At 30.3% G+C, this 24911-nt stretch overlaps 3 protein-coding genes across 3 annotated transcripts in view; 2 read left to right on the forward strand and 1 right to left on the reverse strand.

Moving 5' to 3' along the window:
• The first annotated feature begins 7844 nt into the window (after nucleotides 1-7844).
• LOC123293506 lies at nucleotides 7845-13367 on the forward strand. Its single transcript, XM_044874357.1, has 4 exons — nucleotides 7845-8003; nucleotides 8433-8597; nucleotides 8675-8873; nucleotides 10011-13367. Exons 1-4 carry the CDS (start codon nucleotides 7989-7991, stop codon nucleotides 13172-13174), a joined length of 3543 nt encoding a protein of 1180 aa, XP_044730292.1. The 5' UTR covers nucleotides 7845-7988; the 3' UTR covers nucleotides 13175-13367.
• Nucleotides 13368-16290: 2923 nt separating this feature from the next.
• LOC123291693 overlaps nucleotides 16291-24911 on the forward strand; it is a 28701-nt gene continuing 20080 nt past the window's right edge. The window contains exon 1 of the mRNA XM_044872066.1: nucleotides 16291-16344. The gene's annotated coding sequence lies outside the window, so the exon portion shown is untranslated. The remainder of the gene's footprint in view (nucleotides 16345-24911) is intronic.
• On the reverse strand, nucleotides 20804-24474 carry LOC123291692 (D-3-phosphoglycerate dehydrogenase). The gene is made up of 5 exons (XM_044872065.1): nucleotides 24184-24474; nucleotides 22076-22227; nucleotides 21360-21712; nucleotides 21078-21296; nucleotides 20804-20952 (listed from the first exon to the last, which is right to left on the reverse strand). The coding sequence occupies exons 1-5, from the start codon at nucleotides 24310-24312 to the stop codon at nucleotides 20828-20830; spliced, it is 978 nt and encodes a 325-aa protein (XP_044728000.1). The 5' UTR covers nucleotides 24313-24474; the 3' UTR covers nucleotides 20804-20827.

A 24911-nucleotide genomic window follows, 5' to 3' on the forward strand; every position in this document is an offset into this window, starting at 1 on the left:
ACTTTTTGCAGTTTGTTTAAGAAACGAACGAACGACAGTTTTCTTCTTATCTTATATAAAGTTTAATGACATTTTACATTTTCAGTAATTCAATTTGTCAACTTTTCGCATTTTGTCATTTAAAATAAAAATGTGGATAGTGATGTGTTGTCGTTACCGACACACTGTTTCATACAAAATAATAGTAATTGTGTAACACAAGTGAGGTGAAGTTGTGGTTGTGACATAACCTTTGTCACACTTTATTTCATATTTTATAAAGTACTTTTACTGAACGTTTCAGAAGAAAATTATTGTAAAAGAAAATGTTCAGTTTTTAAACGAACTGTTTAAGGAGATATGCAAGGATTGAATAATTCAAGGGATTTCAATAAAACTTCATAAATACATTTTTTGATAAACAAAGTTTCCAAAAATCACAAAAAATTCCTTGGTCATCAAGCTTTTTATTATTATTTTATCATTCAAAATTGGCTGAAAAATTGTTGAATCATATAGGTTATCCTTTTCAATTGGATATTTCTAAAAATCTATAGAGTGTGATAAAAAGTTCATGAGTTCATCGAAGATCCATCATTTGATGAACAGTGACGACTTGATGATTGAAGAGAGATATCTATATTATTAAATTTATAAGCAGCACTTGCAAACAATGTATTATATATTTTTGTAGTTTCGTGATATTGTAAAGCTAAAAATAACACATTATTTGACTACAAAGCATGTATTTGGTTTATATGTATGTACCGTGCAATAAACCAAAAGTTTTTTTACAATACTGTAGGGAAACAAACACTTTTACAACCAGGATCATGTTTTAAACGGGATGCTGAAAAATTTTCCAGGCGAAAATTAATCATGCTCAATGATGGATTTTGCCGGGTCTACTTTAGGACAACGATTTTAGAGCACTGATGCTCAATGGTTACTCTTTAGAGTAACTCAGCTCTGCAGGTAGAAACAGATTCTCTCATGGAGTATCAGTACATCATCCTTCTCACTTCCGAACATTCTTTTTTTTGTGGAACATTGTTATGTTTTGGAGCAGTCATGGGCAAATGTGACTCAGAGAATTCCCTCGGACTCCTCACTTAAAATATGAGTAAGATAGAGAGACAACTTAACCAGTGACAACCTAAAATACGAGTAAGACAGAGAGACAACATTGTTTTTTTACCTATCTCATTACTATTAGAGAAACTGAGACAGGTAGAAGAGTCATATACCCGTCTAGCTTCCTCCCCAATGAGCAATGCGGTCTTGGATAAAGAGACACACCATAAAGTTTATGACACACAATAAAGTTATAACAATGATGACTTCAACTTAAAATAACTCGCCCATGCCTGTTTTAGTGGCAATTTTGTCATGCACTGTAGTACTTTTATTTATAAATAGCTTGTAAACATCGCACATAAAATAATCTTTGATAAATAATATTGAAGGTGTTGACATTTATACATTTATAACAGACACAACAGAACACAACTAACACAACTATACTTAACATCCCAAACTATAAGAAGAAAATGGAAAATCTTTTCTGATAAATTTTTTATAATCTAATATGACATTTTATGTGACGTGTAATATATATGAACATAAATAATAATAGTAAGTATAAAAAAAATAAAAATAAATAATATAGAAAATGAGGAAAAACTATGAAAACAATGAAAATACACTCAAACATAAGAAAGATAGTGTTAAAACTTTTATAACGAATGTCTATCAGATCATAGGTTAGGTTAGAGTGGCTGTCCTGAGGTTGGACACACTTAGACCATAGGGTCCGTTGTGATACCGTAAAAGGGTTGGCCCATCCCCGATCACTACTCCATAAACAATTTGGAGCTGTTTAAGAACAGCAGGAAGGCTTTGACATCGACTGACTTTAGGTCGCAGAGGTCGTCAAAGAGAGGCTGGCTCAAGTAAGTCCATCTCCTCATGACAAGAGCTGGACAGTGACAGAGAAGATGAGACATTGTCTCTTCCTCTATACCACTGTGACAGCTCCTGCAATAGTCGTGACACACTGCCAGGCCTAAGCGTTCAGCAGAGGCCCTTGGAAGTTATGTAAGAACTTCGGAACGCCTGCATCAAATCATAAACCACTCTGCTTTAGACACGAACACGAGAAATATAGTTAGTTTTTGGGTTAAATTAAATTAAAACAGGTGACAATTGATATACTTAATTGTTGAAACACCCTGTATAGAATGTGTTGATCTACAACTACCAATTTCCATCTCTCGTCACATGTGTAACTTTATTTTTAACCCCCGAACTATAAAAAGGGCGTATTATAAGTTTGATCGCTATGTGTGTTTGTCTGTGTACTTATCTGTCTGTGACATCTTAGCTCCTAAACGGATGAACATATTTTAATTTTTGTGGTTTCGTTTGAAAAGTAATTTAACGGGGAGTGTTCCGTACACGAAAAAACTAAAAATTGGCGATGACCTTCAAAATCGATTCAATTTGGAAAAGGCATGACATATAATTTGAACATAAATGAATAGTCAACTAAACCTGGCTCCATTCATTTCAAAAAATGAAATGGTAAAATAATCAAGTAATTCAAAACAATAATTCAAAAGAACAAAATCAACTCAAATATTTTAATTTCAATTAAAATATTTCCAAAAATTTGTCCCAACAGATAGCTCTCTAAGTATCCTTTTCATCTCATTTGATCTCCTTGACTTTCACTTTGATATTGATTTAAGACGAGGTGTTATAAGTTTAAAGTCTTTATCTGTGCTTCTGTGTGTTTCTCGGTGGCATCGTAGCCCCTAAACGGCCAAACCGATTCGATTGAGAACATTTTATAGCAAAGTTTCCAAAAATCGATTTATAAGGAATAAATCGCATTTGTCGAGGGATTTTTAAATATTGTAAAATTTCATTTGTATGTGAAAATATTTTGTTTGATTTGACAATCTATTGTGAATGTGTATAAATAAATTTTAGTAATAACTATGTGTGTGTATAATCAATACCTACTAAATGAGATAGAGACGTAATCAACCCTAAACATAATTAATCAAGCATGTATTGATTGATTTATATTACATACACCTCTCTATATCAGGATGTCGAATGTGTAAATATCATTTTATAAATTTACATAATTTAATCAGTCTGATGAAAACTGACGACTATGACTATTGAAATTTGATTTGATTATGATAATGTTCCTTTTGGAAATATATTTTATTAATTTAAAAAATCAATATGACACTATTTACTTAACTTACCGGTAGAGATTTATTGTATTTACTTTCTCAAATGAAAAATTTAATGTTATCTCTTTAAGCGTTTCCGAAAAAAGAGTGAAATTATTTGAGAAATATATTCATGAAACCTATTTGTGGTAGGTTAATTTTGATCACAAATTTGAAAAGTATGACTCAAATTTACTTTTTAAAATTTCGATGTGATAGAGCAAAATTAAATATTTTGAATTTTGATGACGTCATCAAGTTCAAAAATTCGATTTTTTTAATAACACAAGCAAATTTGATCGGATCTTATTGGAATTTTTTTTGAAACCTACTAATTTTGGGTCATTCTTTTCAGCTGTGATGTCAGTTTTTCGCTAGTTATCACTTATGTGCTTAATTCCGAAACCAGACCTCCACATTCTTGAAACCTATTAGTGCTAGGTTAATTTTGACCACAAATTTGAAAAGTATGGCCCAAATTTAGTAGAATTACATACTTGGTTTGTTAAAATTGGATAAAATTTCGATGTAATAGAGCAAAATTAAATATTTTGAATTTTGATGGCGTCATCAAGTTCAAAAATTTGATTTTTTTTAAATAACACAGGCAATTTTGATCCGATCTCATTGGAATTTTTTTTGAAACCCACTAATTTTGGGTCATTCTTTTCAGCTGTGATGTCAGTTTTTCGCTAGTTATCGCTTATGTGCTTAATTCCGAAACCAGACCTCCACATTCTTGAAACCTTTTAGTGCTAGGTTAATTTTGACCACAAATTGGAAAAGTATGGCCCAAATTTAGTAGAATTACATACTTGGTTTGTTAAAATTGGATAAAATTTCGATGTAATAGAGCAAAATTAAATATTTTGAATTTTGATGACGTCATCAAGTTCAAAAATTCGATTTTTTTAATAACACAAGCAATTTTGATCCGATCTCATTGGAATTTTTTTTGAAACCCACTAATTTTGGGTCATTCTTTTCAGCTGTGATGTCAGTTTTTCGCTAGTTATCACTTATGTGCTTAATTCCGAAACCAGACCTCCACATTCTTGAAACCTATTAGTGCTAGGTTAATTTTGACAACAAATTTAAAAAGTATGGCCCAAATTTAGTAGAATTACATACTTGGTTTATCAAAATTGGATGTGATAGAGCAAAATTAAATATTTTGGATTCTGATGACATCATCACCAAATCCATAGACATTTAGTATTTTACAAAAATAATTTCTCTTTGTGAAAGGAACAAGAAAAAGAGAGAAAAAAGGTAAACAATAAAAGAGAAGAACTATATTAATGGAAACTACATTTCTGTTTTAATGTTTGTAGAAGATAAATTCACTAACATTTCTTTGTTAGTTTCATGTTTTCTTACTCATCAGCTACGCTCGTTTCTAGCGTTTATAAATGATCACTTTTATAAGCATATAATAACGCGAACAGTAACTAACTCAAAGAAAATTATCATGCATTATTTTCTTACTCTCTGTGTTGAAACCAAAGACAAAATACTTTGAATTTCACAGTACACCTACATAAAATAAATTTCGAAAACTAAAACCCCGAAAATTACAGAATCACGCTCTTAAAAGTAATAAAAAAAGGAAATATTTTCATCTGAAATTGTTATGATAAGTAAAATTGTCATTAAAAGTAAAATTGGCTGTCCACGAAGGACATACTTAGACCATATAGTAAGCACCTTTCCGATGATAATTTCATTTATCAGCTCCTGAATTTCAGAGGCTGAGTGCACCTCCGTCATGCATATACCATGCACTACACCAGCCCATCACAACTATTAATTAAATTAATTTTACGAACCCGCTACCCTAATCATACCGCGGACGAAATTGGTTACGCCTTAACCAACTGCGCTAATAGGGCGACTATTATTATAAAAGAAATTATTCAAATTGGTGAGCTTATTTTCATTTAAACTCCCGATATTATCTATTAGAATTAAAACTACAGCAATATTTGATCATTTCTAACTTTGACTGTACAAAATCTAGAAAGAAAATCTTATAGATATCCAGATAATTTACATGGTAGTTTTTTTTAATGACATGAAAATGAATGGAAAATTATACAAGATATTTGCTACACAAAAGAACTGCATAAGATTTCGTCGAGTCATTAGATGAACTGATGAAAAACACATAAATAGGTGAAAAAAAAATCCTTATACAGTGTAAAGTGTTGTACCATGAGAACAATTTACCTTGAATCACCCTTCATTTTCTTCTACTCTTTAGAAGATTAGAAACGAAAGGAATGGTTGTCCATTTGCACTTGGGTACAAGTAGAAACAAAAAAATTTAATAAAAAAAAAGTAAAAAGTTTTGTTTATTATAAATTGTTATGTATTTTAATTCACATTCTACCTAAATCACTGCTTATTGGTTAGAATTTTTTTCTGGCCGTATTACAGTTTAAAATACACCATAAATTGTTGGGAAGGTTTCAAAGTTTGAAAAGATTCACATGTACCGCTGATCAATGTTTATACACAGGCTTCTGCTTATATTATTGTTTAGCACTTTTCACTATGAGTCAATCAAAAAACAGTAGTAGCTGTTTGTGGACGTTTAGAATGTATATAAGAAAAACTTTTCTATGTTTCGATTACACAAAACTTCCTATCGTGAAATGCCAGAATTACATGTTGTATATAGGCAAAGTTCGATAGGTAGTTAATATTTAAATTCTCAAATAAATGCATAGTTTGTGGGAATAATGGTGCTAAAAGAATGATCTATTTTTATTGTTATATTTAAAACATTGTTTTTAAAGAAATAAATTTAAGTTTAGGCTTAAGGTACGACATTGTCCCATGCTTTTACTTTTAAATCAATGTATTTATCCTTTAACCCAAACAAATATAGTTCAAAGATTTTATGCAAAAAGTAGATATTTCAGTTGCATAAATGGGTTGCTTATTCATCATTGATTATTATTTTGTTAATTCCTTCGTTCAAATTCAAGAGAAACTTATGTGGTATAGAAATCCTTTTGGCTTTTTAAATTTTAGATGAGGCAATCATGAGTTATCCTAACTACTTTTAAGGTGAAATCTATTGAGTCGTTTGGAAGATACGAAGTAATAAAGAAATTTACAAAGATAAAAAGAAAAAGATAACCATTACTTGACAGTCGGGTAAAAAACATGAATTTTGAGGGAGTAATTATTTCTCTGGCATTAAAATGTATGTGCTATGAGTCTGAACACCGTGCATAATAAATATATGCAGAGATTTTAAGGACATTTAAAACATTCATTGTCTAATATAGATAAAATATTTGATATAATTATCTAGTAAATAAATAAAAGAAAAAATCTGTATTGTATTTCCATTCATTCCCTACAGACTATTCTTCATTCATGATTGTGCATTAAATAAAATGTGATATAAATAGATCGACCACACTCAATGTGTGTTATTGTTATCCTTATAACACAATAAATGTTAATATTTCTGACATTATCTTCATTATATCCTGTAGGAACATACATACTTACCTACCAACACTGACCGTTACCGACACAAATAGTACAACAAGTTAGATAACATAAAAACATGACAACCTGGTTTGCATAACATAAGATATGGGCAAAAAAAATGTTCACATTCCGTTGATCATACTGAGCGGACCATAAATCATGCAGCAAATAAAGTTGGAATATTCTAAAATTAATTGAAATAACTTTCATTTCAAAGGTGGAGAAATGGTTTCATGTTGAATTAGTTACTTTTTCTTTTAAGGACCTACATTTATCAGACTTAAGTTAATTTACAAACAAGTGAAAACAAACAATTGACTGAGTTAACTGTTGAAATACCATACAAAGTCAGTGTTGATTTCTTTATCACATCACACATACAAACATGTGACACATACATAACTGATAATCAATTATAGTACATATTATAAAATTTCCGCCTAATTGGCGCCCTCACGGGTAAACAGTGATGTTTACGAAAAAATGTTTCAAGCAAAAATTGTTTATTTTTTGATAAGAAACATTTTTTTACATTTAAACTTTTGTTCTATCTCTAACGGTTTACAAGATGGGTCCTACGGACCCAAGACCCAATTGACTTATAATGCTCGTTTACGAACTTGGCCTCACTTTTTACGTCCTGAGTACGTAAAAATTTCAGCTCGATACCTTTTTTCGTTTTTGAACATTGGCTCAAAGCACATTTCTAGCCTTCTGAAATTATTTTAACTCACGTTTACTTCGAAAGATAACGATTTAACAATTATTTTTGGTCTTTCGTTTGATCGCCGCGTCTAAATTTTTATATATTTTAGAACGAACAGTCTAACAAAAGATTTATCAAGTAAGAATTTTCACTTTTGCATTAATTTAACTAGCGATCAGAAAAAAAAATTTTTAATCGTTATATTCCGATGTAAAAGTGAATTAAAAATATCGAAGGAGGCTAGAATTTTTTTTTTTTTACAGGAGAATCATAATCCCAATCTATTTTTTGAGGGCTGGTTACGATCACCTGAAATGTAAAAATGTAATATTGAAGATTAAAGTGACCTTAGACTGTTATTTATACAATTCAAATGTGTTTCCATAAACATTACAATCAATTAACAGTACAGTTGTCAAAACTATGAAAATATGGAATGGATCATACATCTAAATTTTCAGTAATCATATTTTTTAATCATTCGAAATCCTCAATGAAGTAATAATTGGAAAGAATAAAAAAAAAACAGCAAACATTACAAAACAATGGCCAAAATTCCGGTAACAAAAACAATATATTTTTCTAAAAATATTCTTTAATGTGCAATCAAATTTGATCGTACTAAATTCATGAAAATTCAGAACAAAATGCTATATTTGAAGCAAATTGACTCAAAACTGGATATGAGACGGTATACTTTTGTATTCCAAGGCCATAATAATATTTCCCCCAATTTAAAAAACCCCCGACGAATGGAGTTTTTCCTTGTAGATCTCTTCAAACTGACGGTTGACAGTTTTTTGAGACCTTCTTCTAAGCTGAAATCTTCTAGTGGTACTAAAATCGATGGAAACTTTCAACTAATGAAAAAGTTTCATAAAAACATCAAAAGATAGATTTACTCAAAAACTAAGTTTTCCATGAATTTTTCGCGCATTCGGGCTTTTATTACACCTAATGTCTATTAGATAACATTCTAAAATTTTCAGCGAGACACAAACCTGTTCAATAACATCGTAAAATGTTTACGGAAAGTAACTCGAGTGGACCTTGATAAGTATGGACGCGCAGACCCAATACAAAGATTTGTCAATAAAACAACTGATGAAATGACCCAAGATATTTGTTATCTAATGGATGAGGTAACAAGTAATGTAAGTATAATGAAATTTTGAAATATTTTGCTAAGGTTGTATGTAATACAAACTTTGTCCAAGAATTGTATTTTTAGCTTGACTCGATGTACTCGGAAATCAAACATATATTTAATTATTACAATTCTGAAATGGAAAAAATTGCTTCAAAATTTCATGAAACAAACATGTGCCAAAATGATGCTGGAAAATTACAAGCTGAATTAGTGAAATCTGTAACGGATTTAAATATTAAAGCGGAATCGTTTAAGTCTGATTTACAAGCACAACAATCAGGTGAGCGTACCAGAAGAGCCCTAAAACAAATCTAAGTGAAATTTTTTCACCAAAATTGTCTTTATTTGCATGCAAGAATTGGCCTAAGAAAAGCAAATTGCAAAATTATTCACGGTAGAAAGTTGTGAAAAATGGTTTTTTTCAAATATCAGTTTAGTTTATGATAGTTTATGATAGTTTTATTTATCTGAAGAAACTTAAAGTTTCCTTAGAAATAAAGCATAAATTATGTACTATTGTAATAGAAATATTATTTCTTTATGAACAACACAGAAAAAAAATGAATATATGAATCAAAGAACTTTCCTGAGCTTTAAAAGCTCCTTATTATAAATATACATAGTTCATTTATTTTATAAAATACTCTATTCAATTGTCTTATATTCATAATATCAATATCGTATTTTTCGTGTAGTAGAGTAAGCGACTTTAACTTTCCTCAGTGAAGTGAAATATTTGAAAACAATAAATAGTTTTCGAAACTTTGCTTCTACGAAAATTTGGTATACAATCTTTTAGTAAAATTAACTCACGAACAAATTTTGCAATTCGTTGTATGCGTAGTCATGGTAAGGACAATAAAAACGATACCAGCTCTTCCAGTGATAAATTTTGGCGATAAAAGAGGCTGTTATGACAAATTTGCAATTCTTTACTACATGTTAATGTTATAGAAAATGTCAAATTAAAATTATTGAAAAACACTAATTAATTAAACTTAATGCATTAAAAATTGTGAAAATAAGAAATCAAATTGCACAAATATTATTTTTCAATTGTAAATTATCATAAATAATTTATTTAAATTTGTGAGACAATAATATTAAATTTTCAATGTAAGTCATAAATGCAATCCATACAATTATATATGCATCCATACAATTGTATAAAGTAGTGTATCGTTACCATGGAAACGATTCCAATAAAACTCACGCACGGTGCGAATAGCTAAAACGGCCATAAACTTAATAGTTTACGATATATGTGAAGAAAGCCCTATTTTCGCGACTTTTGACCTTGATTAATTTTTCGTGCACATTTTTTATTAAAATGGTCCCGAGTTCTTAGGTCTATAAAAACTAATTGAAAATTCTATGAATGCAAATATTCATAAATCACTTGATTTTTCTCTTCTAGAATTCCAAAAGTATATACATGATTACATGCTAACTCTTCAAGAAAAATCCGAACGTAATTATCAGATACTAAATAAGCTTAAAATGAAACAACATACTGTAACTGATAGGGACAATGATTCTGAGTCAATAAAAGATATGATCGAAAACTATTCCAAATCGGGTCCATTACAATTTTCATCTGCTTCCATGTCATCGAATGGCATGTTTTCATCGATTAATTCACATATACCATCAACTAGTAAACAAGCTGAATATCAAAATCAGTCAAAATTGGATTTAGAAAATACATCAAAAAACTTGGAAGAAATATGTAAAAAGTTAAAGATGACATCGAAGAATTTAGAATATAAATCAGAACAAAATTCCGAACTGACTTCAGAAACGAATTCCCATCCAAAGGATCTAAAGAATAAATTACAGTCTTCGAACAATAATTTAAACAACGAAAAATTCAACAATAGTGACAAAAGTGAAATGAAATCGCAAACAAATAATGCAAAAAAATCAGGGGATGGCTTAAAATCTTTCAAGGTATCTGACAAAGTAATGCCTTCACATAAAAACGATATTCCAATTCTGGAAGAAGAAGAAGGTGAACGTGAAGTACCCGATAATGACTGGAAAGAAACACGTAAACGGAAAAGTGATAATGTAAGCAAATCATTTAAAACAAAAAGTAACGAGGAAAGTAAATTATTAAAGAAAAAGGAAAGTTTAAAAGCATTCAAATTACCACAAAAATCAAAATCTGAAAAAACTGAATCAGATTTTAAAACTTCTACGAATAATTCAAAACTCGAAGTTTCTAGAGCCAAAGCTATGGAAAATATACCAAACCAAATGGAGAAAAAATTAAATGACTTGAATGTTCTACTTTCTCAAACGCAATCATTGAATGAAGAAGATGATAAAGATGGTTTAATATCACGAACATCTTCATTACCTGATGAACCTAGCGATACAAACAAGTTGTTCGATATTAAAAAACAATCGTTACATAATGATTCGAGAAATAAAAAATTCGACCGTTTTGAATTTCAAAATAAATTAGCAACAAAAACTGCACATTTTTCAACTTCAGATACATGTTTAAAAACAAAAATACCATGGTATCTACAAAGTACTACGAACTTCCAAAGTTCAACCAATGAAAACGTACCACCTACATGTGATGGCCCACCACCTATGCCACTCCCTCCGTCTCCACCCTCGTGCTGTGTTTCAACACCACCACCGCCCCCAATATGCCCCTGTGCACCAGATCCATGCAATGATCCGTGTAACCCATGTGAAAAAGACGAAAGTCATGGAAGTATTAAATATGATTTGTTTGAAGCATATTTATGTTCAAAACCAAAAGCGACACGGTATATGGATTATTTGGAGAGTGTTAGGAAAGGTTTAAAGGATCAGAGTCCAAATGCAGGAGTATGCAATCAATTTATAATGTCTCATACTGAATTTTTAGAGGCAATTGACACACGTAACCAACTACTTAAAAGTATTGAAAAACATCGTGAATCACAAGTTCCATGTCTTGAACCGTCGGCATTAGCAAAATTAAAAGCAATTGTTACTTGTAAATTAGGTAGACTAAAAACTTGCTCCGCTGTAGCAAAACCAGTAACACATGAACAGCAGCCAGTATTAACGGACCAGCCAAAATACCCACATGAATTAGGCCTACCATCGCCACAATCAGAACAAGGCCATCAATTTTATCTAGAAAGACAACAGAATATCAAATCTCTTCCTGCAGGAAAACTGCCTGCAGTACCGCACACTTTCACACCTACTCCAACTGAAACTTCCTTCCCACATTCATCTCAAGTGAATGCACAGTATCATGCAGCAATGCCAGAACATAACATCCATTCAACAGGTCAACCTGCTGTAGAATCTGCCCCTTCGGCAATACAAAATCAATATGCATACTTAGAAAATCAACCTGCAGCAAGTTATGAACAAAAAACTGCTTCACAAAGTCAACTCAAACATGATCAATTAATTTATTCAGAAAATCATCCTGTAGTAACGCAAGAACCACATTCTCCTCCAGTAACAGATGTCTTAAAGGGAAAACAAGCCCAACCTCGAGTAAAACAAGAGCAATATAGTTATTCAGATCCACAACCAAGTGTAAGACAAGATATGTATATTTATTCAGAAGCTCCGTCAGCAAACCAACATCAACACCAAGAAGCTAAATCTCCAGTAAAACAAGAATTTCAGCAATCAACAGGCAATGAACAACATAGTTCGCAAGAAGGATCAGCTGTAAGACAAGAACCACACACTCATTCAAAAGATGCAGCAGGGCAAGGATACAATTATGCTGGTGTTCAATCAGCAAAAAGACAAGAACAGTACTCTTATTCCCAATCCCCACCCGAAACGAACCAAGAACATCATTCATCGTTAAATAGTCAGCATTCCGTAAAACAAGACCAATATGCCCATTCAGAAACTCAACATACTGTATCACAACAGCCACACAACTACTCCCATACTCAACACGAAGCAACGCAAGAGCATCAACATAAGAGCACGACCTGTTCTAAGAATGCTCAACATGTCGCAAAAGAACAATTTAAGCCCTCACAAACTTTGTCAGAAACTCCATTTACCACGATTCGTGAGCCATACAACCATTTAGAAATCCAAAGTGAAGAAAAATTTGTTCCTACTCCAGTAGCTCAACAACCTGAAGAAACAAATGTGTATCCAGCACCATCGTCAAACACATCCCATTCCCAAACTCCTCCAACTCCAGAGAAATTCATTTACCCAGAAATGAGACCTTTTGAACCAAAACCATCACCAATGCGACAACATATTGAACAAAAAATTGCTGAGGCTGCAAAACCAATAATAGAAACACCAGATTCGATAAAACCGGTAAAACCAATCTACCTCCATGAAAATATACCAGTGCAAAAATCAGAAACTTCACCTGCAGAATCAAATACCACAGCCAGTTCCTCTGAAACTTCATCAAATTCGACTCAAGAGTATAAGTCAAAAACGACTAGTATACCACAAATGTCTCAATCATATGATCGATCGAAATATCCAGAATCACCTTTAGGACCTACACGTCGCTCTTTTACAAAATTTGATGTGAACAAAGATTCCTTTAAAGTAACACCAACTAAGCGATGAACTTTCAAATAAAAAATGGAGAAGAATGCAAAAGAATATCGTGGAAACTGTTTTATTGCAAACTGTGCGAAGTATATACCACTCTTTTTTCAATTTGACCAAAAGAGTTTGACCTACAGAAATTGTACTACAAATGATTGTGAATTTGCAGATTTAATACAATTACCGTTCAATTATTGAAAATACAGGTAAACACAAAATAAGAATATGGGTTGAAACTGTTTTCGCTTTATTGACAATTTTTTTAACACAGTATTTCACTAACTCATGTAATGTATATTCAATAAAATCAAAAATTAAAAGAAAAAGATCATCGAATTTTCATTTTGTGTCATGTTTCCAAATAGTGAATTGCAAAGCTTTGCAGAAAAATAATATTAAGACGGGAAATGTATGTTAATGTTGTGTATACATGTATTCGTTTTTAAACGGATTTCTGAACTGTGTGGGCAAGTTATCAAAATTTACGTAACCAGTTTCAAAACAAGAAGGTTCAATTTTCTTTTAAACAGTTATTTCCCATATTTACGGGCTTCAGTCCGAGTAGATGTCATATTGAAATCTTAACAATAATCATCTTTGCGGTACGAAATTCACAATCCTTTGTCAATAAAATTACAGCTTATGATCGAATTGAAAAAATTTGATATGTACTTCAGTTATTGCAATAAAAATATATAGTAAAATATGAAGAAAAAAAATTTACTCAAGCTAAAAGGTTTGTGCGCAAATGTCTGATTTTAATTTATAGGCCAAATAAACGAAAAATGAGGATAATAACTGACTTTTAATAATAAAACTCTCAAAATTTTCATTTTTTCTTCCACCTTAGCTTATTTTTAGTCTGAAGTTAATAAGTTTTGATAATTTTTGGTTGTAAGGCTTTCAAGTTCTCGCAAATAGAATCTATCATAAGGTTTAAAAGGTTTAAACCATTTTCAGGTTTAAAAGAGGAAATCTTCATCAGTTTTTAGGACTCAGATTCTTTCGTTTCGAAGGACATACTCCCTCGAATAGTGACTCCCCATTTATAAATAAATTATAAAAATTTGTAAAAATATAGAAAATCGGATTTTGAAATAAATGGTTTACATTACCAGACTTTCCCCTATCTATAGTTAATTAAGGACTAAGAAGATAGTATAAATTGGTAATACAATAAATCAAATAACTCATTCATTAATAAAAAAAGTAAAAAGATTACAATAAAAAGAAATAATAAAAAAATAAGTAAAAAACCTCACTGCTTGAAACAAGACACTTAAAGGATAATAATAATAAGTTCTTATGAAACTCGAATTGTCAATCCTTAAATGACAAATCAAAAGCTTTCATTCTGTTCTTTCTAACTTGGTACTTATTTTTATGTTTTGAGTTCATATTTTTTGCAGTCGAGGTTTATAATTTATTAAGTTTTTCATTATTAAATACCAGCTCGACCCGTGAAGAATTTCCCAATGCGGTGCTAACCCTGAATAATAAAAACGGCTAGAGAAATAATATCTAAGTGTTAATTATCAATAGTAATTTACTTTCTTTTTATTTATAGGCAATTTTATTACCGATATATTATTCCTGTGGCCTGTATTTTCCTAAGAGGTACATTTTACATCATGAGTCTATTTTTCGTCATTAGCCAGCACGGTGAGCGGTAAATCATAGAAATATGGAAGATGTCGCGTGGTGACAAAAAAACCGGCTAAAAAAATAATACACAACAACCAAAGTATAAATGGAAACACAAAATTTTACCATAATTTCAAACAGCTGTATTTCTACGAAAAATTATTGAATTTCGAATCGCAATAGCTCGTTTGAAAACTTGCACTTTCTAGTTCTGAAATCTATTACTCAAAACTTTTTATCACCCCTTGGATGAAAAGCGACAAGGACTGTACTTTCTAATGTACAAAATAAGATATTTGATAACGCCTTTTTTTATAAAATGGCAACCAAGTGAAAAACCAAGTTTATTGGCATGTTTTAAAATCGAAAAAATGGGAGAGTGATAAAAGCTTATATTATAAAAGCAGTTTATGTTTTCGAAAGGTATTAAAAAAATTTCAATGCGATGATTATTTCCAAAGATACAGGATTTTAAGTCCAGAAGTGCAAATTTTGCTTGGAAAGCGAATATCTTTGTCCAAAAAGCTCGTACGAAAATTTTTTAAACCTCATTTTTAAGAAAAATACAGAAACTTTCAAGTGACCTTAACAAATTTGTTCTAAAATAATTTTGCAAAGCGGCAAGGGGTGATAAAAATTTTTGAGCAATAGATTCCAAAACTAGAAATTACACGTTTTAGAACGAGCTATTGCGATTCGACTTTGGTTGTGTATTATAAGGTATATTCAAATAAAAGGAAGAGAAGCCATTCCAGTATAATATGATTTAAAATCACTCTGTAGAAAGAAGTAAAATACATTGTGCAAAAATTACGACTATACATTTAAAGCATTTTCTATGAATAGAATATTCGAAGAGAAGGTAACATATAGAAACAAAACAAAACACTACGGCTATGAACCACCACCCACCATCATCATCAACCAAATGCTTTTTTTTTTGCCTCTAACATAAATATATAACAAAAGATATAAGTTACACAGTTATATAGTAACCTATATATTCGTTACGCAGGTCGGTTGATGTTTTGTCTCGCTTCTGTCTCACTCACGTAATATTATGAATTTTCCTCCGTTATTTTCGTTTCTCTCATGAATCAGTTCCCCCGTTACGTTCAAACAACGTACATTCTAAAGTTCTAACGATAATAATGTGTAACGAAATATATTAACGGTTAGTTTACGATCATATATAAATTTCAGTTTACGATTCAAATAATTTTCTTGCTTATTTTTCGAATTTAGTGTAAGAAAATTTATTTTTTCGTTTAGTGTTTTCAAAATTAATTAATTTTTTTTAATTGAATTTTTATTTAATTAACTTTTTTTTTTCTAGTGTTTTAAAACTAATTTAAATTAAGTGATTTCTAAATCAATTCAATGAATTTGGTTTTTTAATATTTATCAATCAATTTGTTTACATTTTTATGCAATTAAAAGTAGAAATATTAAGTTAGAAGTTAAGAAAAATTATTCGAAGAACAAGATATGTGAATGGAAGGGAAATTATTTGAAATTCTTGGATATAGCTAATGAAATCGAAGGTAAATTAATTGATCACTTTAATTTTTTTTACGATCTTTAAATAGTCGCATCAATGAGTGTAAGTTCTGAAGAACAGATTTTGATGATTTTTTAAAAATATTTCTTCTTTTTATGTTATTTAAAATCAGAAACCTTTCAAAGGAGGTAAAGGCAATGTCCTGAATGATATATCAACGCCTAGCCTTAACCACTAATGATAGAAGTTTTGAAATTTCGAGAGGATATTGATTTTATACCGTAAAGGTATCGTTTAAGAAAAGATTTTTCGAAATTCATCCCTTAAATGGAACTGAAATAAGGGATGAAAGTTTGTATGAAACTATACAAACCTTCATTTTTGAGTTCACTACTTTAGAACTCGATTTTAAAAATTTCTTCACCCATGAAATGAACATTTTCTTTTACCATACCTGAAGAAATATACCAAAATTCAACCTGCTACAAAAGTCCTCATAGCTCTCTCTCGAAGACTTTACAATTTGTTTATGAAATTTTATTAATCACATTTGTTTTTTTCTAGAATGTTACGAATTTTCTTATTAAAATTACTACTCATAAAGTTGCTTTTACTTCACGAACTTCGGGTGCATTGAACCTGTCATCTTGCACTAAAAACTCCCATACCATAAAAATACTTATTTTCGGTAGATTTTCTTGATCTGGCTTTGAAAATCCTGGGTCGATTTTTGGTTGCATTTTACTCTTCGCTTTCAGAAATAATATAATATAGACAATACCCCTCTAGAGTTGACACTGTTTTATTGTCATTTCTTGTCGAATTGACGTCACAGATCACGTGATCGGTGGAGCAAAAAAAAAATCGTTTTAAATTATTTCAAATATTGTGATTTTTTTCATAGTGTTTTGATTGTTAAAAATGCGTAATTTTCGAGTTACAGGCTCTACTCGACCTATATTTTCATAAAAAAATTAACAAAAAGCATTTCTGTTTTTCATGAAAAAGAGACATAGAAGGTAATATTACTAATTTTGAACCTGATAGTACGTTAAAGAGCCTATATAAAACCACTTATACAGTAGTCAATTTTATTTGCATGTAATTTACAGCGTTAAATAAATTATCGCTAACCATTATGCAGATGAATATTTTAATGGCCATAATTCAAAACTTTCACCACATTCAGAGCTATACAACACGTATACAGCAGCAATGCGACTAACTAACTATGTAGGTACGTACCTTTGTACAATACCTTCGCCATAAGGTAGGAAAACTTAAAATTCATATACTTTACTGGTGTGTTTGTTTGCAGGGATAGCTTTATAATAATTCGTATAATCTATTCGTTGTACGTACGTTTAATACTAAATGACTTGGTCTTAATAATTAATTATATATTTTGGAAAGAAAAGAAATTGAAAAAAATAATAAAAATCTTTATAAAAGGTACTTCTGATATGATTTATACTTTCAAGTGTACTTATATAGTAAAATTTTAAGAGCTTTTTGTATTAACCAAAAAGAGTTGGAGCTAATAACTTCTCTGAGAAACACTGAATAGATTAGTGAGAGACTGCTAAAAATACGGTATGATTTTGGGAAAATTAAAAATAAAATTTTTCGATATACACGATAGTTTTTGAAACATTGATGCCTAAACATTCAGAGAAAATCACTTATAGAAAAAATAACACACAAATGCCATTCATTTCATAACTTTAAAGGTATTTTATGGAAAAACGAGTGCCGCTTGTTATAATTTTCTTTATAGGAAAATATTTGTCATACTTTTAACTAATTTATACTAGTTTTCCAAATTAATCTTAAGAAAATTCGCCTTGTAACATTATAAAGCATACCCTTAAAAACACTACAATATTAAAAGATTTACATGTTAAAAACGCTAATTTTAACAGCTCAGATCTATAAATTTAACACAGTAAGGGATATTAAAAAGTCCTTAAGATGGCACTGAAACTCATCGAAAAGTCAACTAGACTAAGTAACTGATAAAACATCACTTTAAAAGTGTTTACATTTTTCACAAATAAGCTTTTTTTTAATGGTAATGATGATACACTACTTTATTAACATAATTTTATGGATGGATACAAGTCTTTGGTTTATTTTCTAACAAATTTAAAATTAGCAATTATGTTAATTTATATTTAAAAAATATTATTTATAAAATTTCGTCTCTTATTTTCACAATTTCTAAAGGAACAAGTTTTTCAATAATTTTGACATTTACTATACCATTTAACATTAAGACAATTCAAAATTAATCATAACCGCCTCCTTTAAAGACGAAACCATCCATTGGTAGTGCGTGCGTCTTTCTGATTTTCCTTACCATGACTACGCACAGAGTCAATAGTACCTAGTTTCTTGGAGTCACGTTATTTGTTTGACATCGAATGATGACCGTGGCTTCTTAATATGTATTTGTAATTCCCAATAAAAAAAATTAAATTAAATCAGAAGTACTCATTCACTTGGATCAAATTACATACTATTTAAAATTCTTGTAGTATTTTTCTTGAATATATGTTCCTCTCAAGATACGAAAAAAAAAAAGAATATTTTCCCTCTAAGTAGCTGTCTGTAGTAAACGTAGGAACGAGCAGTGATGCTTTCCCAGTGGTGGTAGTAAAAACATTTACAACATACAAAAGACACAAAATACGATTTATCAAACATGTCACCAGAGATTATTCATCTTCTGATACTATATACCACACACACACGCCAGAGCTATATATTTAAGTCTTGACTCACTGGAGAGCTTGCAGTCTATAGTTACCATACTTAAGGTTCAATTACATTACGCGTCTCGATGATAAATAAATTATAGCACTTTTAATATGCTTCAACTTTAAAATGTTTCGAGATTTTAATTCGAGCTTATTCCCGCGTCTGGCACCGTCATATTGTTTTGTTGTTCTGCAACCAGTTGAAGTTTCAATTTAGAAAATAAGCTCAAATATTCATAAATATTTTGGCTTAGTTTCCTGTGGTTTTGCTCATCATTAGTGTTGGCTATTTATTTAACCAATTTGTTTCAACTTGGCTAAAACGTGGCTAAAAACATGTTGAAATATATGAGTTTATAATATAAGTATAGTAATTTACTTAATTTTTATTTACAGGCAATTTTGTTACTGTTATGTTATAAAAATTACATAACTTCATTTCTCTAGTCTGTGTTTTTCTAAGGGGTGTATTTTTAGACCATGAGTTTTGTCATCAGCCAGAACGATAAGCTGTAAACTTAGGGATAAATCATGAATTTATCGCGTGGGCAGGAAAAATCGCCTAGACAAATAATATACGTATAAGATTTAATAAACTTCTGAATTTAAAAATTTTTGTTTTTATTTCAAAATGCACAAATTTATAATTTTTTGATATCTGTTATCAATAAAATTTTTAATAAAAATAACCTGGTGACCGATCAATTATGTAAAGACTGATTAGCATAGGAATTTAAATAAGTGTATCAAAAAAATTGATAATACTCTAATCAGTAATGTTTGCAGGGGGTCAAAATATTTGTTGTTTAAACAGATTTTGTTATCAACAATTATAATAAACAACTTGAAAAATTAAGTTTTTAAAATTAATTTCTTATTACAAGTTGAAAATATATGACCCCCTACAAGGAGAGATACACTCAAATGCGTTCATGACATTAAAATAAAGTTTTAGACTGATTAAGTCATTTCTTATCGCATATTAGTATTTTTCCTCTTCGACTTAATTAAAAATACCGTATACAATTTAATTTTAGCGGACAATTAGGTTTTGGACAATTTCTTGTTCCTCGAAAATTAACGAAAGTCTCTAAATGCCAATTTTGCCGCTTCCAAAATTGTGCTTTTGTATAAGCAACAGCATGACTAGCGTGTTTATTGTGGTTCTTGAGTTAAACCGTAGTACAATTAGACATGGTATGTTCGTGACACGGACTCTCAAATGAGAATGAAAATGCAACCATTTATGAAATGAATTTACATTTTCTTTTTTGAGCTCAGTACATTCTTTGATTTTGCCTATGAGTCGAGTACTTCAAACATAAAACCAAGATCTTCACGAGACTATCGAACTGGCTGATTGCTACGATGGCTACGATGAATACGACATGAAAATGCCTAAACCAAGGCTCGCTTCAAAACCGACTCAATGCTCGAATGTACAGACTGATTCAGTTGAAGATTATTTCCGAATCACAATCTACATAACATCGATTTGTTTCTGTCACATTTACTGCAGGATCGATTTATGAATCATCGCAACATTTTAGCAAGTTTCAAATCAAGCCCATAAAACTTCAATATCAAATATCAGATATATTTTAATGAAAATTTTGAATATTTATATTAGAGAGAATACTTTCAATACTTTTTTGGTTTGTACTATTTGGAAAATTTATAAAAAGTTTTATTTTTCAAAAACATTTTTTATTATTAAAAAAAAAAATACATAAAAATACTTAATTAAGCGTAAAAATTACAATAACTTTATAAAACCGAAGTATTTATGACTCCATAGGCACTCGTATATTTCGTCGATTTTTTTGTTAAAGCAATAAATTGTTCGGCTACTTCAACCGCCACACGAATTTGAGCTTCTGCTGTACTAGCACCTAAAAAGAAGATAAAATATATTATTAAAACATAAATAAATCTTTGAAATGTAAAAAGGTCATCCAAATTTACCCAACTGGTAATTTTTTGGGAATGTCCTTAAAAGATACGATTCTTTTCTTACCTAAATGAGGTGTAGCAATAACTTTTGGATGTTGGATCAATTTTAACGTGACTGGGGATGTTGGGGGTTCCTCTTCGAATACATCCAAAGCAGCACCTCCACATTTACCAGATTCTAACGCTTGAAGTAATGCGGATTCATCAATAATACCTCCTCTGGCTACATTAACAATTTTTACACCAGGTTTACAAACATTTAATACTTTTTCATTAATCAAATCTAAAACAAGAGAATTAATTTTGAATTTTCTGATACCTATAATTATGTAGCGATAAAACTCACTTCTAGTTGATGGAATTAGAGGTGTATGAATTGTAATGTAATCGGCAATTGGATAAATTTCATCTAGTTCCATTTTTTTCACATTGAATTTAGCAGCATCTTCTGCAGTTACAATGGGATCAAATCCAACGGTTTTCATTCCAAACGATTGTAAACGAAGTGCTACCTCACGTCCAATTCGGCCCAATCCTAAAACTGCTAATGTTTTACCATATAATTCTGATCCTGTATATAGTTTTCGATCCCATCGTCCTGCTCTAAGTGACGCATTCGCTTGGCATACATGTCGGGATAATGAAGCAATTAGCGTACATGTTAATTCACAAGCGCTTATGGCATTTCCTCCAGGAGTACTGAAAAAAGATTTAAAGTGTTGAAAAATTGTAAAATCGTCAATGCTCCAATAGAAAGACAAGAAAAATAGTATTTTCTTTATTCACGGCTGAAAGTACGTACTTGCTACTTCTGTGGAGAGGCGAATTTTCTTTGGGACTTTCGGCCTCCCAACAGAAACACCAAGCACGAAAAGGAAAGTTAAATTTCCATTAAGGTAACACTCAAGTCACGGTGAGCCAGATCTTAATTTTTTTTATTTCGAAAATTACTTTCTGTCTATTTTTCAAATAGCAAACAAAAATCAGAACTTTTAACTTCAATATAATAGGCTCCCAGTCTACGCCACAAAAAAACAAAAATAGGAAAATCAGGATATTTACTTTAATACGGCAATTTTTTTCTTGGTAGCTGCATCAATATCAATATTGTCAACTCCTGCTCCAGCTCTACCAATTACTTTCAATCCATTGCTAGCTGCAATAACATCTGCTGTTACTTTTGTATCTGAACGTACAATTAAACCATCGTAATTCTGAAACAAAGCATATTTTATTAAAATAAATCACCAGAATAAGGTCGGCTTGAAAAGTGAAAATGTTCGTTGACAATAATTGGTTTATGTATGTTCAAAGTTTGTAAAATGTTCTAACCACAACAAAAAAAATTAAACATTTAACTTTGAAGGTACAAATTTTAATTAAGCATTCATGTGATCTTTTTCATTTAATAGTTTAAAAAAATTTTAATATGCTTTTCATAAGCACAATGTTAACATTTTATTCTGATGACGTCAAAAATTAAAAAATTCGATTTTTTTGATAACAAAAGCAAATTTGATCCGATCTTATTGAAATTTTTTTTGAAACCCACTAATTTTGCTCCATTCTTTTCAACTGCGATGCCAATTTTTCGCTAGCTATCACTAATGTGCTTAATTCCGACACCAGGACTTCACATTCTCGAAACCTATCAGAGCTAGGTTAATTTTGATCACAAATTTGAAAAGTATGGCCCAAATTTAGTAGGATTACATACCTGATTTATCAAAATTGGATAAAATTTGGATGAGATATAACAAAATTAAATTTTTTGGATTCTGACGACGTCATAAAGTTAAAAAATTCGATATTTTTGATAACACAGGCAAATTTGATCCGATCTTATTGGAATTTTTTTTGAAACCCACTAATTTTGGGTCATTCTTTTCAGCTGCGATGTCACTCTTTCGCTAGCTATCACTTATATGCTTAATTTCGGGACCAGGACTCCAAATTCTTGAAACCTATTAGAGCTTGGTTAATTTTGTTCACAAATAATATCAAATTTAAAGTCCACAAAATAAATAAACTTTTAAAAATTTTTCGATATCTTATATATATCTTAAAAAAGGAGGGCCAATTTGGCTTTTTCATAAAATAGTTATCAAATAAAACTAGTCAAATACATCTATAAAATGGTATTATTGGTACCAAATATTATTTGAAATGTTGCAAAAAGTTTTCCCATTAGTTTTAAAAATTTATATTCTTAATGAAATTCAAAACCAAAACATAATAATTTCGGTGTTTTATTCTAAACTTTTACTAAGATCATATAACTAAAAGTTGAAGAAAAAGCCAACGAAAAATAATACTGGAAAAGTTTTCAAATCATTTAGACTTGTGTAGAATTCCATTCAACATTATTAAATGAAGTTAGTTGAACTCACTAAATTTAAAACACAAACAAGTGAAAACAAACAATTGACTGAGTTAATTGTTGAAATACCATGTATAGGCAGGGTTGATAACTCTGTCACATTTCACACACATACATATCTGACATATTTAACTGATATTCTCATATAATGCGCAAGTGTTGATGCGCAGTCGTTTGTTTTTTTGACGTCACGTAAATAACAAAAGATATTCACTTTGATATTCCTATATTCATACATACTATAAAATTTGCACCTAATTAACGCCCTCGTGGATAAACAGTGATGTTTACAAAAAAATGTTTCAAACAAAAGTTTTTTATTTTTTTATAAGCAACATTTTTTACATTTAAACTTTTGTTCTATCTCTAACGGTTTACAAGATGGGTCCTACGGACCCAAGACCCAATTGACCTATGATGCTCATTTACGAACTTGACCTGTCTTTTTACGTCCTGAGTACGCTGTAAAAATTTCAGATCGATATCTTTTTTCGTTTTTGAGTTATCGTGTCCACAGACGGACGGACGGACGGACGGACGGACGGACGGACGGACGGACGGACAACCGGAAATGGATTAATTAGGTGATTCTATGAACACCTATACCAAAATTTTGTTCGTAGCATCAATATTTTTAAGCGTTACAAACTTGGGACGAAACTTAATATACTATGTATATTTCATATATACATGGTATAACAATATCTCAAGGTCAATACCAAACAATATTTCATGAACACACAACAACCCAACAACAGTAAATCCAAAATAAAATTTATGGAAAACTTACTTGTAATTCCTTGATTAATGCATCTTTGGATAATTTATATTTACAATCAACTTTAATACCATTTTCTTCCAACAATTGAACGCAAGCTGGATCTACAGCATCACTAACTAATACTTTTTTAATATCCATATTAAATTATTTTTAATAAAAAGAAGATAAATTTTTAACAATATGAATAAAAGCAACAGAAAAACCAGACGAATCTCTGTCTAATAACAACTAAAGTTTAAATAATCTCGTGTCTACCGGTACAATAATTTGATGAAATGATCAATCTTCCTCTCTGTTATATTCAACACAATTTATTGAGTAGAATAAATTGTTAAAACTTGTTTTTATTAAACTGATTTACTGAATACTAAATAATTATTATTTATTATTTTATTGAAGAGATTATTTCATCATCATCATTGAAAATGTTTTGGTGTTGTTATCAATTCTAAATTACAGTTTTAAAAAACTTAAATTTATTTATTTTAAAAAAAAATATATAAAAGATTTCTATACACGAAAACAATATAAAAAAAGTTTATGAATACTGATAAATACTTTTATTAAGGCATTAATGAACATAAATTAATAGAGTGGGGTCTAATCGGAGTTGAGTTTGTAAAAGGTTACCGTTAACGGATCGTCTTTCTACATTAAGTTACAGTTATACCAAAAATAAGTATGTGTGAGAATTTCAGATTACGGTTTCCATGATGACGACTTCTGTTAGAACTCCA

The sequence above is a fragment of the Chrysoperla carnea genome, chromosome 2 (genome assembly GCF_905475395.1).
Source record: "Chrysoperla carnea chromosome 2, inChrCarn1.1, whole genome shotgun sequence".
Classification (NCBI taxonomy): Eukaryota; Metazoa; Arthropoda; class Insecta; order Neuroptera; family Chrysopidae; genus Chrysoperla; species Chrysoperla carnea.